The following is a 20,987-nucleotide window of genomic DNA, read 5'->3' on the forward strand; positions in this document are numbered from 1 at the left end:
TCTCAAAAAATTCCAGAAGATTAGTCAAACATGACTTCCCCTTCGTAAATCCATGCTGACTCGGACCTATCCTGCCACTGCTATCCAAATATGCCACAATTTCATCTTTTATAATTGACTCCAGCATCTTCCCCACCACTGATGTCAGACTAACTGGTCTATAATTGCCTGTTTTCTCCCTTCCTCCTTTCTTAAAAAGTGGGATAACATTAGCTACCTTCCGAACCGCAGGAACTGATCCTGAATCTATAGAACATTGGAAAATGATTACCAATGTGTCCACGATTTCTAGAGCCAACTCCTTAAGTACTCTGGAATGCAGACCATCAGGCCTTGGGGATTTATCAGCCTTCAGTCCCATCAGGTTACCCAACACCATTTTCTGCCTGATGCGAATTTCCTTCAGTTCCTCTGTTACCCTAGGTCCTTTGTTGGAATTCTTTGAGGAAATAACAGGGACGAAAGACAAAGGGAAATCAGTGGATGTTGATTATCTGGATTTTCAGAAGGCCTTTGACAAGTTGCCATACATGAGGCTGATCACAAATAAGAATCCATAATATCACAGAAAGATACTAACATAGATAGAAGATTGACTGACTAGCAGAAAGTAAAGATTGGGAATAAAGAGGGTCTTTTCTGTTTGGCTGCTGGTGACTTGTGGTGTTCCACAGGGGCTGGAGTTAGGACCACTTCTTTTCACATTATATGTCAATGACTTGGATGGCTTTGTGACTAAGTCTGCATATGATACAAAGATAGGTGGCAACTTGGCTTCCACCTGAAGATAAGTGGAAGGGCTGGTAGCACTGAGGAAGCGGGGGTCTGCAGAAGAACTTAGACAGGTTGAGGGAACGGACAAAGAAGTGGCAGATAGAATATGCTATAGGGAAATGTATGGTCATGCACTTTAGTAGAAGGAATAAAGGCATGGACTATTTTCTAAATGGGGAGAAAACTAAAAAATCAGAGGTGCAAGTGGACTTGAGAGTCCCTATACAGGAATCCCTAAAGATTACCTTGTAGGTTGAGATGGTAAAATCAAGGCAAATGCAATGTTAGCATTCATTTTGTGAGGTCAGGAATACAAAAGCCAGGATGCAATGCTGAGGCTTTGTAAGGCACTGGTGAGGCCTCACTTGGAATATTGTGAGCAGTTTTGGGCCCCTTATGTAAGAAAAGATGTGCTGACATTAGAGAGGGTGCAGAGGTGGTTTACAAGAAAGATCCCAGGAATGATAGATAGATAGATAGATAGATACTTTATTGATCCCAAAGGAAATGACAGTGTCACAGCAGCATTACAAGTGTACAGATATACAAATACTAGAAGAGAAGTAAGAAGAATAAAAAATGTTACCTTAAAAATAAGGTAAGGAAAGGGTTAACAATGAGGCACTTTTGCTGGCTCTGGGCCCATACTCACTGGAGTTTAGAGAATGGGGTGGGGGGGAGCTCATTGAAACCTATCAAATATTGAAAGGCCTTGATAGAAGGGATGTGGAGATGACGTTTCCTATAGTTGGGGAGTCCAGTAGCAGAGGACACAGACTCAGAATAGAGGGGCATTCATTTAGAACAGAGATGAGGCAAAGTTTCCTCGGCCAGAGGGTGGTGAATCACAGATGCCTGTGTGGGCCATGTGATTGGGTATATTTAAGGCAGAGGGTGATAGGTTTTTAACCAGGCCCTCAAAGGAGAAGGCAGGAGCGTGGGTTTAAGAGGGATAATAAATCAGCCATGATGGAATGTCGGTGTGACTCGATGGCTGAATGATCTAATTCTGCTCCTATGTCTTATGGTCCTACTTTTAAGGCAAAAGAAATGTGTGATGGAATTGGAAACAAAAGGAAAGGTCAGTGATAGATGTAACGTAGGAGAAATTAAAGTTGGGATGAAGTTTGGGCACACAGGACAGAATGACCAGGATGATACAAAGTTAGAAAATACTCTAAACGTTGGTCATCTGAAATTGTTGAACTCCATGAAGACTTGATCTATGAGATGAGAAAATGAGGTGCTGTTGGAAGGGGATGTTAAACAAGTGATGGACAACTTGGATCTTGGGGCCATTCTTGCAGACTGAATGAAGATATTCTGCAAAGTGGTCACCCAATTTATGTATCAACATTGAATGTGGTACAATGATATGGAAGGAGAACGGTAAATGCCTGCTACAAAAAAGACAGAGCAGGGATGGTGGAAAGTGGGAAAGGAGGAAGGAAATGTTGCGTCTGCCACAGGTGCGTGGGAAGATACTTGGAGCTCTGCATATGAATCATTACAAGAAGTATGTGAAGGTTTTGGAGAGAGTTCAAAGAGGTTTGCAGGATAATGCCCACATTAGAGGGTATAAGAATAGATTGGACAAATCTCTGTGAGTCTGCTGAAGAAGTCGGGGTCCCGTATCTGTAAATCCACGAGTCCACTGGAGACTGGAAGTTGAAGAAGATGGCCTGTCCTGGGTTTAGAAGAGTGAGAGAGAGTGTTAGTGTGTGTGCGTGTGCGTGTGTGTGTGTGTTGGGGTGGGGGGTGGCGGGGGGAGGGAGGAACTGGGTTTGCTTTGTTGTTGCTTTCTTTCTCCTTGTGTTTTGTTGGATCTATGTTGTTCTACCAAACATTGTGAGCATGCTATATCAGTGCTGGAATGTGAGTCAACACTAGGGGCTGCCCCCAGCACATCCTTGACACATTTCACTGTATAAATAAATAAATATATATTGGATTGCTGGAGTGAGGGGAGACCTGATAGAAGTTTATAAAATTATGAGGCATAAATATGGTAGGTAGTCAGTATTTTTACCAGCGTAGAAATACAATACAAGAGGACATAATTCAAAGTGAGAGGTGGAATGTTTAAAGGAGATGTGTGGGGCAAGTTCTTTATTAAAGAGTGGTGGGTGGTTGTATTATGTTGTCAGTGTTGGTGATGGAAGCAGATAGATAGAGGTGTTCATGAGCCTTTTAGACAAACACATGAATATACAGGAAATGGAGGGGTGGTGATCATGTGCAGGCAGAAAAGATTAGCTTGATTTGGCATCATGCTCAGAATAGACGTTGGTGTGCTGTGTTGTATGTTTAATGACATAGGGTATTCATGGAGGGTGGGCCAGAATGTAATGGAGGGAATGGTTGCTGTGCAATGCTGAGAGAGGACAGAAGGAGAAGTTTTTTTTATATTTCAAAATATACTTTATTCAAAAATAAATATATACAATAAACCATTCAATACCTTTCCATCCTTTACATACGTTTGCATTATACACAGTACATATCCGTATTTATAGCCACCCATGTGGCACTCCAGTTGTTCAGCTTACCATATCATTTCATTGTTGAGGGGTATACTCCCCGCCCTCCGACCCCTCCCACTCCCACGGGAGAAGACCCCTAAACTGTGGTCCTTTCCCACCGGGCCCTTGCGGTGGCTGCACCAAGTTTCAGTGCGTCCCTCAGCACGTACTCCTGCAGTCGAGAATGTGCCAGTCGGCAGCATTCTCCCACGGACATCTCCATGTGCTGGTAGATCATCAAGTTTCGGGCCGACCAAAGAGCATCTTCCACCGTGTTGATGATCTGCCAGCAGCACCGGACGTTGGTCTCCGTGTGTGTCCCCGGGAACAGCCCGTAGATCAGAGAGTCCTCTGTTACGCAGCTGCTGGGGACAAACCGTGACACTAGCCCGTCCATCCTCCTCCACACCCTCTTTGCGAACTGGCAGTGTGCAAAGAGGTGGGTCACAGACTCCTCCTCACTGCAGTCCTCCCGTGGGCAGTGGGGTTCGGAGACGACATTCCGGGCGTACAGGAGGGCTCTGACTGGGAGGGCCCCTCTCACCGCCAGCCAGGCGAGGTCTTGGTGCCTGTTGGTTAGATCTGGCGATGAGGCATTTTGCCAGATGAACTGGACAGTCTGCTCAGGGAACCACCCCACTGTATCCATCACGTCCTTCTCCTGCAGTGCCTGCAGGACACTACGTGCTGACCACTGCCTGATGGCCCTGTGGTCAAAGGCGTTCTCCTGGAAGAACTTCACTACGTAGGACAGGTATGCCGGCAACGACCAGCTGACTGGGGCATTGTGCGGGAGTGGGGCCAGACCCATCCTTCGTAGCCAGGGCGACAAGTAGAACCTGGGCACGTAGTGGTACTTGGTGCCCACATACCTGGGCTCTACACACAACCTGATGCAGCCACATACGAAGCTGGCCATCAGGGTGAGGGCGACATTGGGGACGTTCTTGCCCCCGTTGTCCAGGGACTTGTGCATGGCGGTCTGTCTCACCCGCTCCATCTTGGATCCCCAGACGAATCTGAAGACAGCCCGGGTGATTTCCGAGCTGTAGGAGCAGGGGACGGGCCAGACCTGCGCCAAGTACAGCAGCCCTGAGAGCACCTCACACCTGATGACCAGGTTCTTGCCCGTTATCGACAGGGAGTGCCCTCCCCACAGTCCCAGTTTCTGTTTCACCTTGGCAGTCCGCTCCTGCCAGTTCTTGTTGCACGCCTCCGCCCCTCCGAACCAGATCCCCAACACCTTCACGTGGTCAGACCTGATGGTGAAGGGGACGCTGGATCGGTCGGGCCAGTTGCCGAAGAGCATGGCTTCGCTCTTCGTGCGGTTGACCCTGGCCCCCGACGCTAGCTCGAACTGTTCGCAGGTGCCAATCAACCTGCGAACTGACCTCGGATCAGAGCAGAAGACGGTGACGTCGTCCATGTACAGGGAGGTTTTCACTTGGGTCCCTCCGCTGCCTGGCAGCGTCACCCCTCTTATGCCCTCATCCCTCCTGATGGCTTCTGCAAAAGGGTTCTATGCAGCAGACAAACAAGACAGGGGAGAGGGGACAGCCCTGCCTGACTCCAGACCTGATGGGGAAGCTGTCTGTTTCCCACCCGTTAACCTGGACTGCACTACGGATGTCTGTGTAGAGCAGTCTGATCCAATTCCGGATTCCCTCCCCAAATCCCATTTTGGAGAGCACGTCCGCCATGTACGTGTGCGATATCCTGTCGAAGGCTTTCTCCTGGTCCAAGCTGACCAGGCAGGCGTTCACCCTCCTGTCCTGCACGTAGGCGATGGTGTCCCTCAGCAGCGCGAGGCTGTCTGAGATCTTCCTGCCTGGTACAGCACAGGTTTGGTCTGGAGAAGTTGTGTTACTCTGGAAGTGCTGGAAATTACAGAGGCTGACTATGGAGTTTGTGGAGCAGAGAGACGTGCACTTTCCTGGTCCTGTTTGAACAGTGAGGGGGTAAAATGAGAACTGCAGGTGTGACAAGAATACACATAGATTAAGATGTAGCTGGCCTGGGCTGGCACCAGTGGAATCAGCAGTTGGTTTGCCACCTGTCTTCAGGACAGAGAGAGATAATGAAAACAATGGAGCAGCATTTGGAGATGTTAATGAAGGAAGGAGAGCTGTCAAGATTGGCTCCCCCTTTGAACCCTGAACTGTTTGAAGTGATGGACAGGCGATACCCTAGCAGGGGGATAAAAAGGGACAGGTTCGCTAAGGGACACACGACACCTGAGGTAACAAGACCCTGGAAGCGGTGCGTCTCTCACAAGTTGGTGGGAAGTACCGGGCCATAGACGCACAGGGTGGAAAGGTACGATCGGCGGGAACCTGGTGTGTGTCCACCCTTGCCTGGGTGCTGGGTTCACCGCAGAGAAACGATCGCATCTGGAAACGGAGGGGTCACGGTCTGTGACCTCAGATGACATCACAAAGGACTCGCCCGAAAGCTGACTGCGAAGGTCTGTGTGGAAGCCTTGAATATTCATTCGTTTTTGCTCTCTCTCTCCTTCCCCCACACTGTCCATCGCCACGGCAGCGATTACTGCGAACTGAACTGAACTAAATTGAACTGAACTTTGCGTCACTTTGAAACTGGTCATTTACCCCTAGACAACAATAGAGCTTGATTGATCCTGTTATCTTAATTCTATGTACATGTATGTTTATCATTGCTGAACTGTTGCATTCATTATCCTTTTGATTAGAGTACTGTGTTGCTTGTTTCTTTAATAAAACTTTCTTAGTTCTAGTAATCCAGACTCCAAATGAGTGATCCATTTCTGCTGGTTTGGCAACCCAGTTACGGGGTACGTAACACAAGAAATAGATTGCCCTTACATTTCTAGACACTTGTCATGTGTCTTACATTTCTAGACACTTGTCCGGATTACTGCCTGTGCCACGCGACAGTGAGAGGAGGAATGGAAACAGGTGGAGGATAAATGCGTGGCTGAGGGATTGGAGCAGGAGGCAGAGATTCAAGTTTCTGGATCACTGGGACCTCTTTTGGGGCAGGTGTGACCTGAACAAAAAGGACGGGTTGCACTTGAATCCTAGGGGGACCAATATCCTGGTGGGGAGATTTGCGAAGGCTACTGGGGAGACTTTAAACTAGAATGGTTGGGGGGGTGGGAATCAAATTGAAGAGACTAGGAGAGAGGAGGTTAGTTTACAAATAGAGAAAGCTAGTAGACAGTGTGTGACGGAGGATAGGCAGGTGACAGAAGGGGAGTGCTCAGACCGAAGATGTAGGGGAGAAGGAAGAAAAAGATAATAAACTTGTTTGCACCATTAGGGATAAACAGAGACTAAGAGGTGGAGAGTTTCTTAAATGCATCTATTTTAATGCTAGGAGCATTGTAAGAAAGGTGGATGAGCTTAGAGCATGGATTGCTACCTGGAAATATGAGGTTGTAGCTATTAGTGAAATATGGTTGCAGGAGGGGTGTGTTTGGCAACTAAATATTCCTGGATTTTGTTGCTACAGGTGTGATAGAATCGGAGGGGCTAGAGGGGGAGGTGCTGCACAGCTTGTCAGAGAAAATATTACAGCGGTGCTTTGGCAGGATAGATTAGAGGGCTCGTCTAAGGAGGCTATTTGGGTGGAATTGAGGAATGGGAAAGGTGTAGTAACACTTATTATTATGGGGAGCCTAATGGGGAGCGAGAGTTGGAGGAGCAAATTTGTAAGGAGATAGCAGATATTTGCAGTCAGTACAAGGTAGTGATTGTGGTAGATTTTAATTTTCCACACATAGACTGGGAAACCCATTCTGTAAAAGGGCTGGAAGGTTTGGAGTTTGTAAAATGTGTGCAGGATAGTTTTTTGCATTAATACATAGAGGTACCAATTAGAGAAAGGGCAGTGTTGGATCTCATGTTAGGAAATGAGATAGGTCAGGTGACGGAGGTATGTGTTGGGGAGCACTTCGGGTCCAGTGATCACAATGCCATTAGTTTCAATATAATTATGGAGAAGGATAGGACTGGACCCAGGATTGAGATTTTTGATTGGAGAAAGGCTAACTTTGCGGAGATGTGAAAGTATTTAGAAGGAGTGGATTGGGACAATTTGTTTTATGGGAAGGATGTAACAGAGAAATAGAGGTCATTTAAAGGTGAAATTTTGAGGGTACAGAATCTTTATGTTCCTGTTAGGTTGAAAGGAAAGGTTAAAAGTTTGAGAGAGCCATGGTTTTCAAGGGATATCAGAACCTTGGTTTGGAAAAAGACAGAGATCTACAATAAATATAGGCAGCATGGAGTAAGTGAGGTGCTCGAGGAATATAAAGAATGTAAAAAGAATCTTAAAGAGATTAGAAAAGCTGAAAGAAGATATGAGATTGCTTTGGCAAGTAAGGTGAAAACAAATCCAAGGGGTTTCTACAGTTATATTAATAGCAAAAGGATAGTGAGGAATAAAATTGGTCCCTTAGAGAATCAGAGTGGACAGCTATGGGCGAAGCTAAAAGAGATGGGGGAGATTTTGAACAATTTCATTTCTTCGGTATTAACTAAGGAGAAGGATATTGAATTATGTAAGGTAAGGGAAACAAGTAGGGTAGATATGGAAACTATGTGATTAAAGAAGAGGAAGTACTGGCGCTTTTAAAGAATATAAAAGTGGATAAGTCTCCAGATCCTGACAGGATATTCCCTAGGACCTTGAGGGAAGTTAGTGTAGAAATAGCAGAAGCTCTGTCAGAAATATTTCAAATGTCATTAGAAACAGGGATGGTGCCGGAGGATTGGCGTATTGCTCATGTGGTTCCATTGTTTAAAAAGGGTTCTAAGAGTAAACCTAGCAATTATAAGTTTGACGTCAGTGGTGGGTAAATTAATGGAAAGTATTCCTAAAGATGGTATATATAATTATCTGGATAGATAGGGTCTGATTAGGAACAGTCAACATGGATTTGTGCATGGAAGGTCATGTTTGACAAATCTTATTGAATTTTTTGAAGAGGTTACTATAAAAATTGACGAGGGTAAGGTGGTGGATGTTGTCCATATGGACTTCAGTAAGGCCTTTGACAAGGTTCCACATGGAAGGTTAGTTAGGAAGGTTCAATCGTTAGGTATTAATATTGAAGTAGTAAAATGGATTCAACAGTGGCTGGATAGGAGATGCCAGAGAGTAGTGGTGGATAACTGTTTGTCAGGTTGGAGGCCGGTGACTAGTGGTGTGCCTCAAGGATCTGTACTGGGTCCAATGTTGTTTGTCATATACATTAATGATCTGGATGATGGGGTGGTAAATTGGATTAGTAAGTATGCAGATGATACTAAGATAGGTGGCATTGTGGATAATGAAGTAGGTTTTCAAAGCTTGCAGAGAGATTTGGGCCAGTTAGAAGAGTGGGCTGAAAGATGGTAGTTGGAGTTTAATGCTGATATTGAGTGAGAGGTTGTTGTTATTGACTTCAGGAGGGGGAAACCAGAGATCCATGAGGAGTGCTCCCTCAGTGTTATAATTTCAGAGGACCTGTCCTGGGCCTAGCACATAAGGACAATTACAAAGAAAGCACAGAAGCACCTCTACTTCCTGTAGAGATTCAGCATGACAACTAAAACTTTGACAAACTTCTATAGAGGCATTGGTGGAAGTGGAAGGCAGGTAGATCACCACCAAATGCAGTGAGGTCTTTCTTCTTGTGTGGATTTTTTTCTTATTTTTTAAACCATACAACAGAGATAGGGTCTAGTGGAGCAGTCATTGTTGGAGTGGGGGCTGGAGTCAGAGTGGGAACTTAGAGGCTTTGACTCAAGAGGCTGAGGCCAAAGAAACAGATAAAGGGTAGATTTTTCCTTCTGTTTTTGCTGATTTGGTCTTGTTTGCCCATAATACAGTGCCGGCTGGGTGGCAGACATGGCAGTGGAATGCTTCTCCTGTAGGATGTGGGAATTCAGGGAACCTGAAGCTACACCTGCGGGAAGTGCAGCCAACTCCAGCTCCTGAAGGACCACATTAAGAAGATGGAGCTGGAGTTGGATGAACTAAGGATCATCCAAGAGGCAGAGCAATTGTTAGATAAGATTTTTGAGCAGGGTGCCAAATTTAGGGAGATGGGTGAACGAGAGAGGTAAGGGAGAAAGAAGTCAGTGCAGGGTCCCCTTGTAGCCATTCCCCTCAGCAATTGGTACACCCTTTGGATACCGATGAGGGGCTGTCCTCTCTGGGCAAGGCAGCATCAGCCAGACCAACAGCACTAATGTGATAAAACACATTGATGAAGGTAGAGCAGTGGATGTAATGTATATGGATTTCATTAAGGCATTTGATAAGGTTCCCCATGCAAAGCTCATTCAGAAAGTAAGGAGGCATGGGATCCAAGGAGACCTTGCTTTGTGTTCCAGAATTGGTTTGCCCACAGAAGGCAAAGGGTGGATGTAGATGGTTCGTATTCTGCTTGGAGGGCAATGACCAGTGGTGTTCCGCAGGGATCTTTTCTGGGACCCCTCCTCTTTGTGATTTTTATAAATGATGAAGTAGAAGCGGAGGAGGGGGGATTAGTATGTTTGCTGATGACACAAAAGTTGGGGGTGTTGCGGATAGTCTGGAGGGTTGTCAGAGATCACAGCAGGACATAACAGGATGCAGAACTGGGCTGGGAAATGACAGATGGAGTTTAGCCCAGATAAGTGTGAAGTAGTTCATTTCGGTAGGTCAAATTTGAAGATAGAATATAATATTAATGTTAAGACTCTTGGTAGTGTGGAGGATCAGTGAGATCTTGGAGTCCATATCCATAGGTCACTCAAAGCTACTGCGCAGGTTGACAGTGTTGTTAAGAAGGTGTGTGGTGTATTGGCTTTCATCAACCGTGGGACTGAATTCAAGAGTTGTGAGGTAATGCTACAGCTATATTAGATTAGACTAGATTATGAAGACACTCAGCCCTCGTGTATTGTCATTTAGAAATGCATGCATTAAAAATGATACAATATTCCTCTAGTATGATATCACAGAAACACAAGACAGACCAAGACTAAAACTAACAAAAACCACATAATTATAACATATAGTTACAACAGTGCAAAGCAATACTGTAATTTGATAAGAGCAGACCATGGGCACAGTAAAAAAAAGTCTCAAAGTCCCAATAGCCCCAACATAAAACTCTCCCTGCCATGAGCTTCCAGTGCCGCAAACTTGTTGATGCAGCATCCTGGAAGCACCCGACCACAGTCCGACTCTGAGTCCGTCCGAAAACTTCGAGCCTCCGACCAGCCCTCCGACACCAAGCACCGAGCATCATCTCTGCCAAGCACTTCAACCCTGGCCCCAGCCGCCAAGCAACAAGCAAAGCTGAGGATTTGGGGCCTTCCTCTCTGGAGATTTTGGATCCTACAGTAGCGGCAGCAGCAAAACAGGCATTTCAGAAGTTTTACCAGATGTTCCTCTGTGCTCTCACATCTGCATCCATCAAATCAGAATTGTGCCTGGCACCCTACTTGACAGATAACAGATATTCATCATCGGAGAGGCCGCGTGCGCTGCGTCACACCACAATCTTCTCCTCCCGCCTTCTGCCTTATAAGACCTTAAGTTAGACCCCACTTGGAGTACTGTGTTCAGTTCTGGTCACCTCACTACAGGAAGGATGTTGATACTGTAGAAAGCATGCAGAGGAGGTTTATAAGGATGTTGCCTGGATTGGAGAGCGTGCCTTATGAGAATAAGTTGAATGAACTTAGCCTTTTCTTCTTGGAGTGATGGAAGATGAGAGGTGACCTGATAGAGCTGTATAAGATGATGAGAGGCATTGTGGGTGCATGGAATGCACAGCCTGCGACGGTGGAGGCAGATACAATAGGGTCTTTTAAGAAACTCTTAGATAGCTACATGGAGCTTGGAAAAATGGAGGGCTATGCGTTAGGGAAATTCTAGGCAGTTTCTAGAGTAGGTTACATGGTTGGCATAACATTGTGGGCAAAGGCCTGTAATGTACTGTAGATTTCTATGTTCTATATATAGTGCAGAGTACATTGACTGGATGTATCACAGCCTGATATGGAAACACCAAGGCCCTTAGATGGAAAATTCTAGAAAGAGTAGCAGATTGGGCCCAGTTCATCAAGGGTAAAGTCCTCCCAACCATTGAACATATCTACATGAAACACAGTCACAGGGCAGCAGCATCCCTCAGCAGGGGTCCCCACAACCCAGGACATGTTCTCTTAGAGTCACAGAGTCACAGAGAAGTACAGCACAGAAACAAGCCCTTTGGCCCTTCTCACTGCTGCCATTAGGAAGGAGGTACAGGGGCCTCAGAACTTACACCACCAGATTCAGGAACAGTTACCAACCCTCAACCATCAGGCTCTTGAGCCAAAGGCCATAATTTCACTTGCCCCACCGTTAAAACATTCCCACAACCAAAGAACTCACTTTCAAGCACTCTTCATCTCATGTTTTCAATATTTATTGATTATTTATTTATTGTTACCATTTCTTTCTTTTTGTATTTGCACAGTTTAGAAACATAGAAACATAGAAAATAGGTGCAGGAGTAGGCCATTCGGCCCTTCGAGCCTGCACCGCCATTTATTATGATCATGGCTGATCATCCAACTCAGAACCCAGCCTTCCCTCCATACCCCCTGACCCCTGTAGCCACAAGGGCCATATCTAACTTCCTTTTAAACATAGCTAATGAACTGGCCTCAACAGTTTGCTGTGGCAGAGAATTCCACAGATTCACCACTCTCTGTGTGAAGAAGTTTTTCCTAACCTCGGTCCTAAAAGGCTTCCCCTCTATCCTCAAACTGTGACCCCTCGTTCTAGACCTCCCCAACATCGGGAACAATCTTCCCGCATCTAGCCTGTCCAATCCCTTTAGGATCTTATACGTTTCAATCAGATCCCCCCTCAATCTTCTAAATTCCAACGAGTACAAGCCCAGTTCATCCAGTCTTTCTTCATATGAAAGACCTGCCATCCCAGGAATCAATCTGGTGAACCTTCTTTGTACTCCCTCTATGGCAAAGATGTCTTTCCTCAGATTAGGGGACCAAAACTGCACACAATACTCCAGGTGTGGTCTCACCAAGGCCTTGTACAACTGCAGTAGTACCTCCCTGCTCCTGTACTCGAATCCTCTCGCTATAAATGCCAGCATACCGTTCGCCTTTTTCACCGCCTGCTGTACCTGCATGCCCACTTTCAATAACTGGTGTATAATGACACCCAGGTCTCGTTGCACCTCCCCTTTTCCTAATCGGCCACCATTCAGATAATAATCTGTTTTCCTATTTTTGCCACCAAAGTGGATAACTTCACATTTATCCACATTAAATTGCATCTGCCATGAGTTTGCCCACTCACCCAACCTATCCAAGTCACCCTGCATCCTCTTAGCATCCTCCTCACTGCTAACACTGCCACCCAGCTTTGTGTCATCTGCAAACTTGGAGATGCTGCATTTAATTCCCTCATCCAAGTCATTAATATATATTGTAAACAACTGGGGTCCCAGCACTGAGCCTTGCGGTACCCCACTAGTCACCGCCTGCCATTCTGAAAAGGTCCCGTTTATTCCCACTCTTTGCTTCCTGTCTGCTAACCAATTCTCCACCCACACCAATACCTTACCCCCAATACCGTGTGCTTTAAGTTTGCACACTAATCTCCTGTGTGGGACCTTGTCAAAAGCCTTTTGAAAATCCAAATATACCACATCCACTGGTTCTCCCCTATCCACTCTACTAGTTACATCCTCAAAAAATTCTATGAGATTCGTCAGACATGATTTTCCTTTCACAAATCCATGCTGACTTTGTCCGATCATTTCACCGCTTTCCAAATGTGCTGTTATCACATCCTTGATAACTGACTCCAGCAGTTTCCCCACCACCGACGTTAGGCTAACCGGCCTATAATTCCCCGGTTTCTCTCTCCCTCCTTTTTTAAAAAGTGGGGTTACATTAGCCACCCTCCAATCCTCAGGAACTAGTCCAGAATCTAACGAGTTTTGAAAAATTATCACTAATGCATCCACTATTTCTTGGGCCACTTCCTTAAGCACTCTGGGATGCAGACCATCTGGCCCTGGGGATTTATCTGCCTTCAATCCCTTCAATTTACCTAACACCACTTCCCTACTAACATGTATTTCGCTCAGTTCCTCCATCTCACTGGACCCTCTGTCCCTTACTATTTCTGGAAGATTATTTATGTCCTCCTTAGTGAAGACAGAACCAAAGTAATTATTCAATTGGTCTGCCATGTCCTTGCTCCCCATAATCAATTCACCTGTTTCTGTTTGCAGGGGACCTACATTTGTCTTTATCAGTCTTTTCCTTTTTACATATCTATAAAAGCTTTTACAGTCTGTTTTTATGTTCTCTGCCAGTTTTCTCTCATAATCTTTTTTCCCCTTCCTAATTAAGCCCTTTGTCCTCCTCTGCTGAACTCTGAATTTCTCCCAGTCCTCAGGTGAGCCACTTTCTCTGGCTAATTTGTATGCTACTTCTTTGGAATTGATACTATCCCTAATTTCTCTTGTCAGCCACGGGTGCACTACCTTCCTTGATTTATTCTTTTGCCAAACTGGGATGAACAATTGTTGTAGTTCATCCATGCAACCTTTAAATGCCTGCCATTGCATATCCACCGTCAATCCTTGAAGTGTCATTTGCCAGTCTATCTTAGCTAATTCACGTCTCATACCTTCAAAGTTACCCCTCTTTAAGTTCAGAACCTTTGTTTCTGAATTAACTACGTCACTCTCCATGTTAATGAAGAATTCCACCATATTATGGTCACTCTTACCCAAGGGGCCTCTCACGACAAGATCGCTAATTAACCCTTCCTCATTGCTCAAAACCCAGTCCAGAATAGCCTGCTCTCTGGTCGGTTCCTCGACATGTTGGTTCAAAAAACCATCCCGCATACATTCCAAGAAATCCTCTTCCTCAGCACCTTTACCAATTTGGTTCACCCAGTCTACATGTAGATTGAAGTCACCCATTATAACTGCTGTTCCTTTATTGCACACATTTCTAATTTCCTGTTTAATACCATCTCCGACCTCACTACTACTGTTAGGTGGCCTGTACACAACTCCCACCAGCGTCTTCTGCCCCTTAGTGTTACGCAGCTCTACCCATATCGATTCCACATCTTCCCGGCTTATGTCCTTCCTTTCTATTGCGTTTGTTGTCTTTTGCACTCTGGTTGAACACCCAAGTTGGATGGTCATCCAATGGTTCTGTCGTGGTTATTATTCTATAGATTTGCTGAGTATGCCTGTAAGAAAACGAATCTTAAGAGTTGTATATGGTGACATATATGTACTTTGATAATAAATTTACTCTGAGTTTTAGTTCCATTACCATCCTCTTTCACCTCGCACCATCTACTCGTTTGCCCTTCAAGCTCTGCTGCCCTCCTTCCTCTGACTTGCCTTCTATTCTCTCCTCCCCACCCCACCTTACATTGCACTCTCAAAACTATCCACTTCTCACCTCTTCCCAGTTTCAATCTAAGGTCAACAACTAGAAACATTCATTTTGTTTCTCTCTGATGCTGTTCAGCAGTTCCACTATGTCCTTTTTTTGTTCCAGTGCCATTTTGTCAAGTTTCTCATCTTGGTAGAATGTATTCCTGCAGATTTTTTGTCTCTGATCCCTATCTCCACTTGCTGTGCCCACATTTGGTCTCTCCATATATTCATCCTTATACTCTTCAACCTTAAACACTCCACAAAAAAATCAAAAAACTGCAAAACTAGCTGTCTGATGTTTTTATTTCAGATGTCTAGAAACTCTCAATGTCAGGCAACATCTTTGGGAAAAGAAACAGAGTTGAGATGAAGGAACTTTGATTTAAAATGTTAACCCTTTTCTTCTCTCTGCAGATGTTGTCTGACCAACTATCTCCAACATGTTTTATGACAGCTCACTTTCCATTAAAAAACTGGGAAGCAATAGGTTTCTGCACTATAGGGTCTTCATCACAATTCAAACATTTTTGATCATGACCTCTCTATGTTGGATAATTTTACAAGCACATGTATGAGTTCACAATAAATTGGGGAGAAAAATTTCTTGGATGACTTTCAATGTGAAATAATCCACAAACTCTAGTGAGCAGAAAAATTCCAGAATGTGGTATCCTATCTGTGATAAATCACATGGATGAGGACATCACCCACTTGTTTGGTGTTTCAGATCCCTTCTGCAGAATCACCGGTGTTTTGCCCATGGTGCCATTTTAATGTCTGAACAGTTTTGCTCTGAATGTACATTATTCTTTGCATTCAATTTGCAAACATTCAGTTTACGAACTTGCATTGTTTGCTGTGCATATTCCTGACTTAAAACTGTTCACTGATACATATTGCACAACAATCTCCATGCATGGGAATACATTGTACAAGATTTGGTACTTGGCTTTTTAGAACATGGAACATTACAGCACAATACAGGTCCTTAGCCCACGATGTTGTGCCAACCTTTTAATCTACTCTAAAATCAATCTCTCCCTTTTATCAAACTTTTTAATACTGTAAATAAAATTTTACTGAACCCATCCCTTTGTAAATTGAGCAATATACGATACATGTGCATGCTCATGGAACATGCTGAGTGTGATATTTGGTGGGGTTGATTGTCATTTTCATACCTTTGTTAGACGATGTTAAATAACGTTACAGGTTTGTGAATCACCTCTAAGGGATGACAGCAACAACTGGCCCCTGTCTTTTTAATAGTGGAAAAACTTAGAGATACAGGTACATAGTTCCCTGAAAGTGGTGACACAGGCAGACGGTGTGGGGAAGGAGGCAATGGCATACACGCCATTATTGGTCAGTACCACTGACTACGGGAGTTGGGATGTTATGCTACAACCGTAAGTTGTTGAGTCAACACCTGGAGTATCGTGCGCAGTTCCACTTCTCCAGCTTCAGGAATGACGTCATTAAGTTGGAAAAGACACAGGAAAATTTCACCAGGACTTTACTGGGACTGGAGGACTTGAGTTAGAAACATAGAAACAGAGACATAGAAAATAGGTGCAGGAGTAGGCCATTCGGCCCTTTCAGCCTGCACCGCCATTCAGTATGATCATGGTTGATCATCCAACTCAGAACCCTGTACCAGCCTTCCCTCCATACCCCCTGATCCCTTTAACCACAAGGGCCATATCTAACTCCCTCCTGAATATAGCCAATGAACTGGCCTCAACTGTTTCCTGTGGCAGAAAATTCCACAGATTCACCACTCTCTGTGTGAAGACTTTTTCCCTCATCTCGGTCCTAAAAGGCTTCCCCTTTATCCTCAAACTGTGACCCCTCGTTCTGGACTTCCCCAACATCGGGAACAATCTTCCTGCATCTAGCCTGTCCAATCCCTTTGGATTTTATATGTTTCAATAAGATCCACCCTCAATCTCCTAAATTCCAATGAGTATAAGCCCAGTCGATCCAGTCTTTCATCATATGAAAGTCCTGCCATCCCAGGAATCAATCTGGTGAATCTTCTTTGTACTCCCTCTATGGCAAGGATGTCCTTCCTCGGATTAGGGGACCAAAACTGCACGCAATACTCCAGGTGTGGTCTCACCAAGGCCTTGTACAACTGCAGTAGTAACTCCCTGCTCCTGTACTCGAATCCTCTCGCTATGAATGCCAGCATACCATTCGCCTTTTTCACTGCCTGCTGTATCTGCATGCCCACTTTCAATGACTGGTGTATAATGACACCCAGGTCTCGTTGCACCTCCCCTTTTCCTAATAGGCCTCCATTCAGATAATAATCTGTTTTCCTGTTTTTGCCACCAAAGTGGATAACCTCACATTTATCCACATTAAATTGCATCTGCCATGAATTTGCCCACTCACCTAACCTATCCAAGTCACCCTGCATCCTCTTAGCATCCTCCTCACAGCTAACACTGCCGCCCAGCTTCGTGTCATCCGCAGACTTGGAGATGCTGCATTTAATTCCCTCATCTAAGTCATTAATATATATTGTAAACAACTGGGGTTCCAGCACTGAGCCTTGCGGTACCCCACTAGTCACTGCCTGCCATTCTGAAAAGTCCCGTTTATTCCCACTCTTTGCTTCCTGTCTGCCAACCAATTCTCTATCCACATCAATACCTTACCCCCAATACCGTGTGCTTTAAGTTTGCATACTAATCTCCTGTGTGGGACCTTGTCAAAAGCCTTTTGAAAATCCAAATATTCCACATCCACTGGTTCTCCCCTATCCACTCTACTAGTTACATCCTCAAAAAATTCTATGATATTCATCAGACATGATTTTCCTTTCATAAATCCATGCTGACTTTGTCCGATGATTTCACCGCTTTCCAAATGTGCTGTTATCACATCTTTGATAACTGACTCTAGCATTTTCCCCACCACTGATGTCAGGCTAACCGGTCTATAATTCCCCGGTTTCTCTCTCCCTCCTTTTTTAAAAAGTGGGGTTACATTAGCCACCCTCCAATCCTCAGGAACTAGTCCAGAATCTAAAGAGTTTTGAAAAATTATCACTAATGCATCCACTATTTCTTGGGCTACTTCCTTAAGCACTCTGGGATGCAGACCATCTGGCCTTGGGGATTTATCTGCCTTTAATCCCTTCAATTTACCTAACACCACTTCCCTACTAACATGTATGTCCCTCAGTTCCTCCATCTCACTGGACCCTCTGTCCCCTACTATTTCCGGAAGATTATTTATGTCCTCCTTAGTGAAGACAGAACCAAAGTAGTTATTCAATTGGTCTGCCATGTCCTTGCTCCCCATAATCAATTCACCTGTTTCTGTCTGTAGGGGACCTACATTTGTCTTAGCCAATCTTTTTCTTTTCACATATCTATAAAAGCTTTTACAGTCAGTTTTTATGTTCCCTACCAGTTTCCTCTCATAATCTTTTTTCCCCTTCCTAATTAATCCCTTTGTCCTCCTCTGCTGGACTCTGAATTTCTCCCAGTCCTCAGGCGAGCCACTTTTTCTGGCTAATTTGTATGCTTCTTCTTTGGAATTGATACTATCCCTAATTTTCCCTTGTCAGCCACGGGTGCACTACCTTCCTTGATTTATTCTTTTGCCAAACTGGGATGAACAATTGTTGTAGTTCATCCATGCAACCTTTAAATGCTTGCCATTGCATATCCACCGTCAACCCTTTAAGTGTCATTTGCCAGTCTATCTTAGCTAATTCACGTCTCATACCTTCAAAGTTACCCTTCTTTAAGTTCAGAACCTTTGTTTCTGAATTAACTATGTCACTTTCCATCTTAATGAAGAATTCCACCATATTATGGTCACTCTTACCCAAGGGGCCTCTCACGACAAGATTGCTAATTAACCCTTCCTCATTGCTCAGTACCCAGTCTGGAATAGCCTGCTCTCTAGTTGGTTCCTCGACATGTTGGTTCAAAAAACCATCCCGCATACATTCCAAGAAATCCTCTTTCTCAGCACCCTTACCAATTTGGTTCACCCAATCTATATGTAGATTGAAGTCACCCATTAAAACTGCTGTTCCTTTATTGCACACATTTCTAATTTCCTGTTTAATACCATCCCCAACCTCACTACTACTGTTAGGTAGCCTGTACACAACTCCCACCAGCGTTTTCTGCCCCTTAGTGTTATGCAGCTCTACCCATATCGATTCCACATCCTCCCGGCTAATGTCCTTCCTTTCTATTGCGTTAATCTCCTCTCTAACCAGCAATGCTACCCCACCTCCTTTTCTTTCATGTCTATCCCTCCTGAATATTGAGTATCCCTGAATGTTGAGCTCCCATCCCTGGTCACCCTGGAGCCATGTCTCTGCGATCCCAACTATATCATATTCATTAATAACAATCTGCAGTTTTAATTCATCCACCTTGTTACAAATGCTCCTTGCACTGACACACAAAGCCTTCAGGCTCACCTTTACAACACTCTTAGCCCTTATACAATTATGTTGAAAAGTGGCCCTGTTTGATTTTTGCCCTGGATTTGCCAGCCTGCCACTTTTACTTTTCACCTTACTACTTTTTGCTTCTACCCTCATTTTACACCCCTCTGTCTCTCTGCACTTGTTCCCATCCCCCTGTTGTGAACTAACCTCCTCTCTCCTAGTCTCTTTAATTTGATTCCCACCCCCCAACCATTCTAGGAGATGCTGGATAGGCTGGGACTGTTTTCCTTGGACCATAAGAGGCTGAGGGGTGTAGGTAAGTTGGATGATCAAAGTAAGGGAGTCTAAAAATAAAGAATGTAGACATAAAGTAAGAGGGGAAAGATTTATAAGGAATCTGAGAGAAACTTCTTCAACACGGAGGCTGGAATATATATGGAACAAGCTACTAGAGGAAGCTGGAGAGCTGGGTGCAGTTACAATGTTGAGCAGGTACATCGACAAGAAAGGTTATGGTCAAATACAGGCAAATGGGACTAGTTTGTATAGTCCTCTGGGTCAGCATGGATGAGCTGGGCTGAAGGGCCTGTTTCTGTAATATATAACTCTATGGAACAATTTAAGAGGCTTGAAAGGGATTAGCAAAGTTCAGTGATAGTAAGTGTTCGGCTCAATCATTGATCCCAGATCACCTAAGTGCAATGTGCATTTGATATTTATACAGAAACAATCCTGTAACTCAGATTTTTAGTTTTTCCACACAAGAAATGTCTGTAGCTCCCAGTCTGTGTAGTAAACAGTGTGATGATCTACAGCTTCACAGAAAACAATTGACCCTTAAAGCAACAACTTCAACTGACAAATGCCAACAAGCACAAGGGAACATGAAAAATGCCAGGAAACATGCCAGTCACCACACATTCTCAGAACAAATGAGCCATTTCATTCTCATGAAAGATCGATCTATTGCACCATGTTTGTTCCTGGTTCCATGTAATACCACATAATTCTGCTCTGCAACAGTATCTTCACATCCAACCAAAGTGAAAAGCAAACCTCTCAGGTGTGAGGAAGGAGATAGCTCCTTGGGTGAATGAGAGGATACAGTTCCTTTATAGCAACTGATAAAATTGCAACAGTCATACCTTAATATCGTCTTGCCAACGATGCTCCTTCTGAAACTGCTCTGCAGCCTTGGCCAGTCTCTGGAGGAAAACAGAAATAGGAATTAGAGAGTATGCTGCAGGGAAACAGAAACTCTAGACACTCAGAGGGCTAACGACAAACAAGGCAATTCCAGAGCAAAGCCTTGCCACAACAAGTGGGCACTCCAGCTACAAAGATAGTCTGAAAATAAGGATGGTCTCACGTTGATATCCCGAAATATTTTAGATAACCCTGTTACCTAAAGACCAAGTCCATGGATCCCTCAAAGCTGCCATGCAAGTTGAGAGGGTGGTTATGAAGGCCTGTGGTGTGTTGGCCTTCATTAGTCAAGAGATTGAGTTCAAGAGCCGCCAGGTAATTTACAACTCTATAAACCTCTGGTTAGACTACACTCGGAGTAGTTGCGTTCAGCTCTAGTTGTTTCATTATACTTGGATATGTGGGAGGGGGAGGGGGAGGGGAGGGGAGGGCAGAAGAGAGTTATCATGTCCTCTACTCTGTTGTCTGGATTATAGGCCATGTCTTATGAAGAGTGGTTGAATAAACTAGGGCTTGTTTCTTTGGAGCGAAGGAGCCAACTTGTAAAATGTTATAAAATTATAAGAGTCACAGACAGAGGTGTATAAGATCATAAGCAGCATAGATA

At 44.5% G+C, this 20,987-nt stretch overlaps 1 protein-coding gene across 5 annotated transcripts in view; it reads right to left on the reverse strand.

The window, feature by feature from the left end:
- Positions 1–20,987, reverse strand: part of cacna2d2a (calcium channel, voltage-dependent, alpha 2/delta subunit 2a) — a 1,072,053-nt gene that overhangs the window by 527,463 nt on the left and 523,603 nt on the right. For all 5 annotated transcript variants that reach the window (XM_063067752.1, XM_063067753.1, XM_063067751.1 and 2 more), the window contains exon 4: positions 20,320–20,379. In XM_063067752.1, coding sequence (XP_062923822.1) covers positions 20,320–20,379 — 60 coding nt within the window. The remainder of the gene's footprint in view (positions 1–20,319; positions 20,380–20,987) is intronic.

Source organism: Mobula hypostoma, chromosome 15, assembly GCF_963921235.1.
Source record: "Mobula hypostoma chromosome 15, sMobHyp1.1, whole genome shotgun sequence".
NCBI classification, from domain to species: domain Eukaryota; kingdom Metazoa; phylum Chordata; class Chondrichthyes; order Myliobatiformes; family Myliobatidae; genus Mobula; species Mobula hypostoma.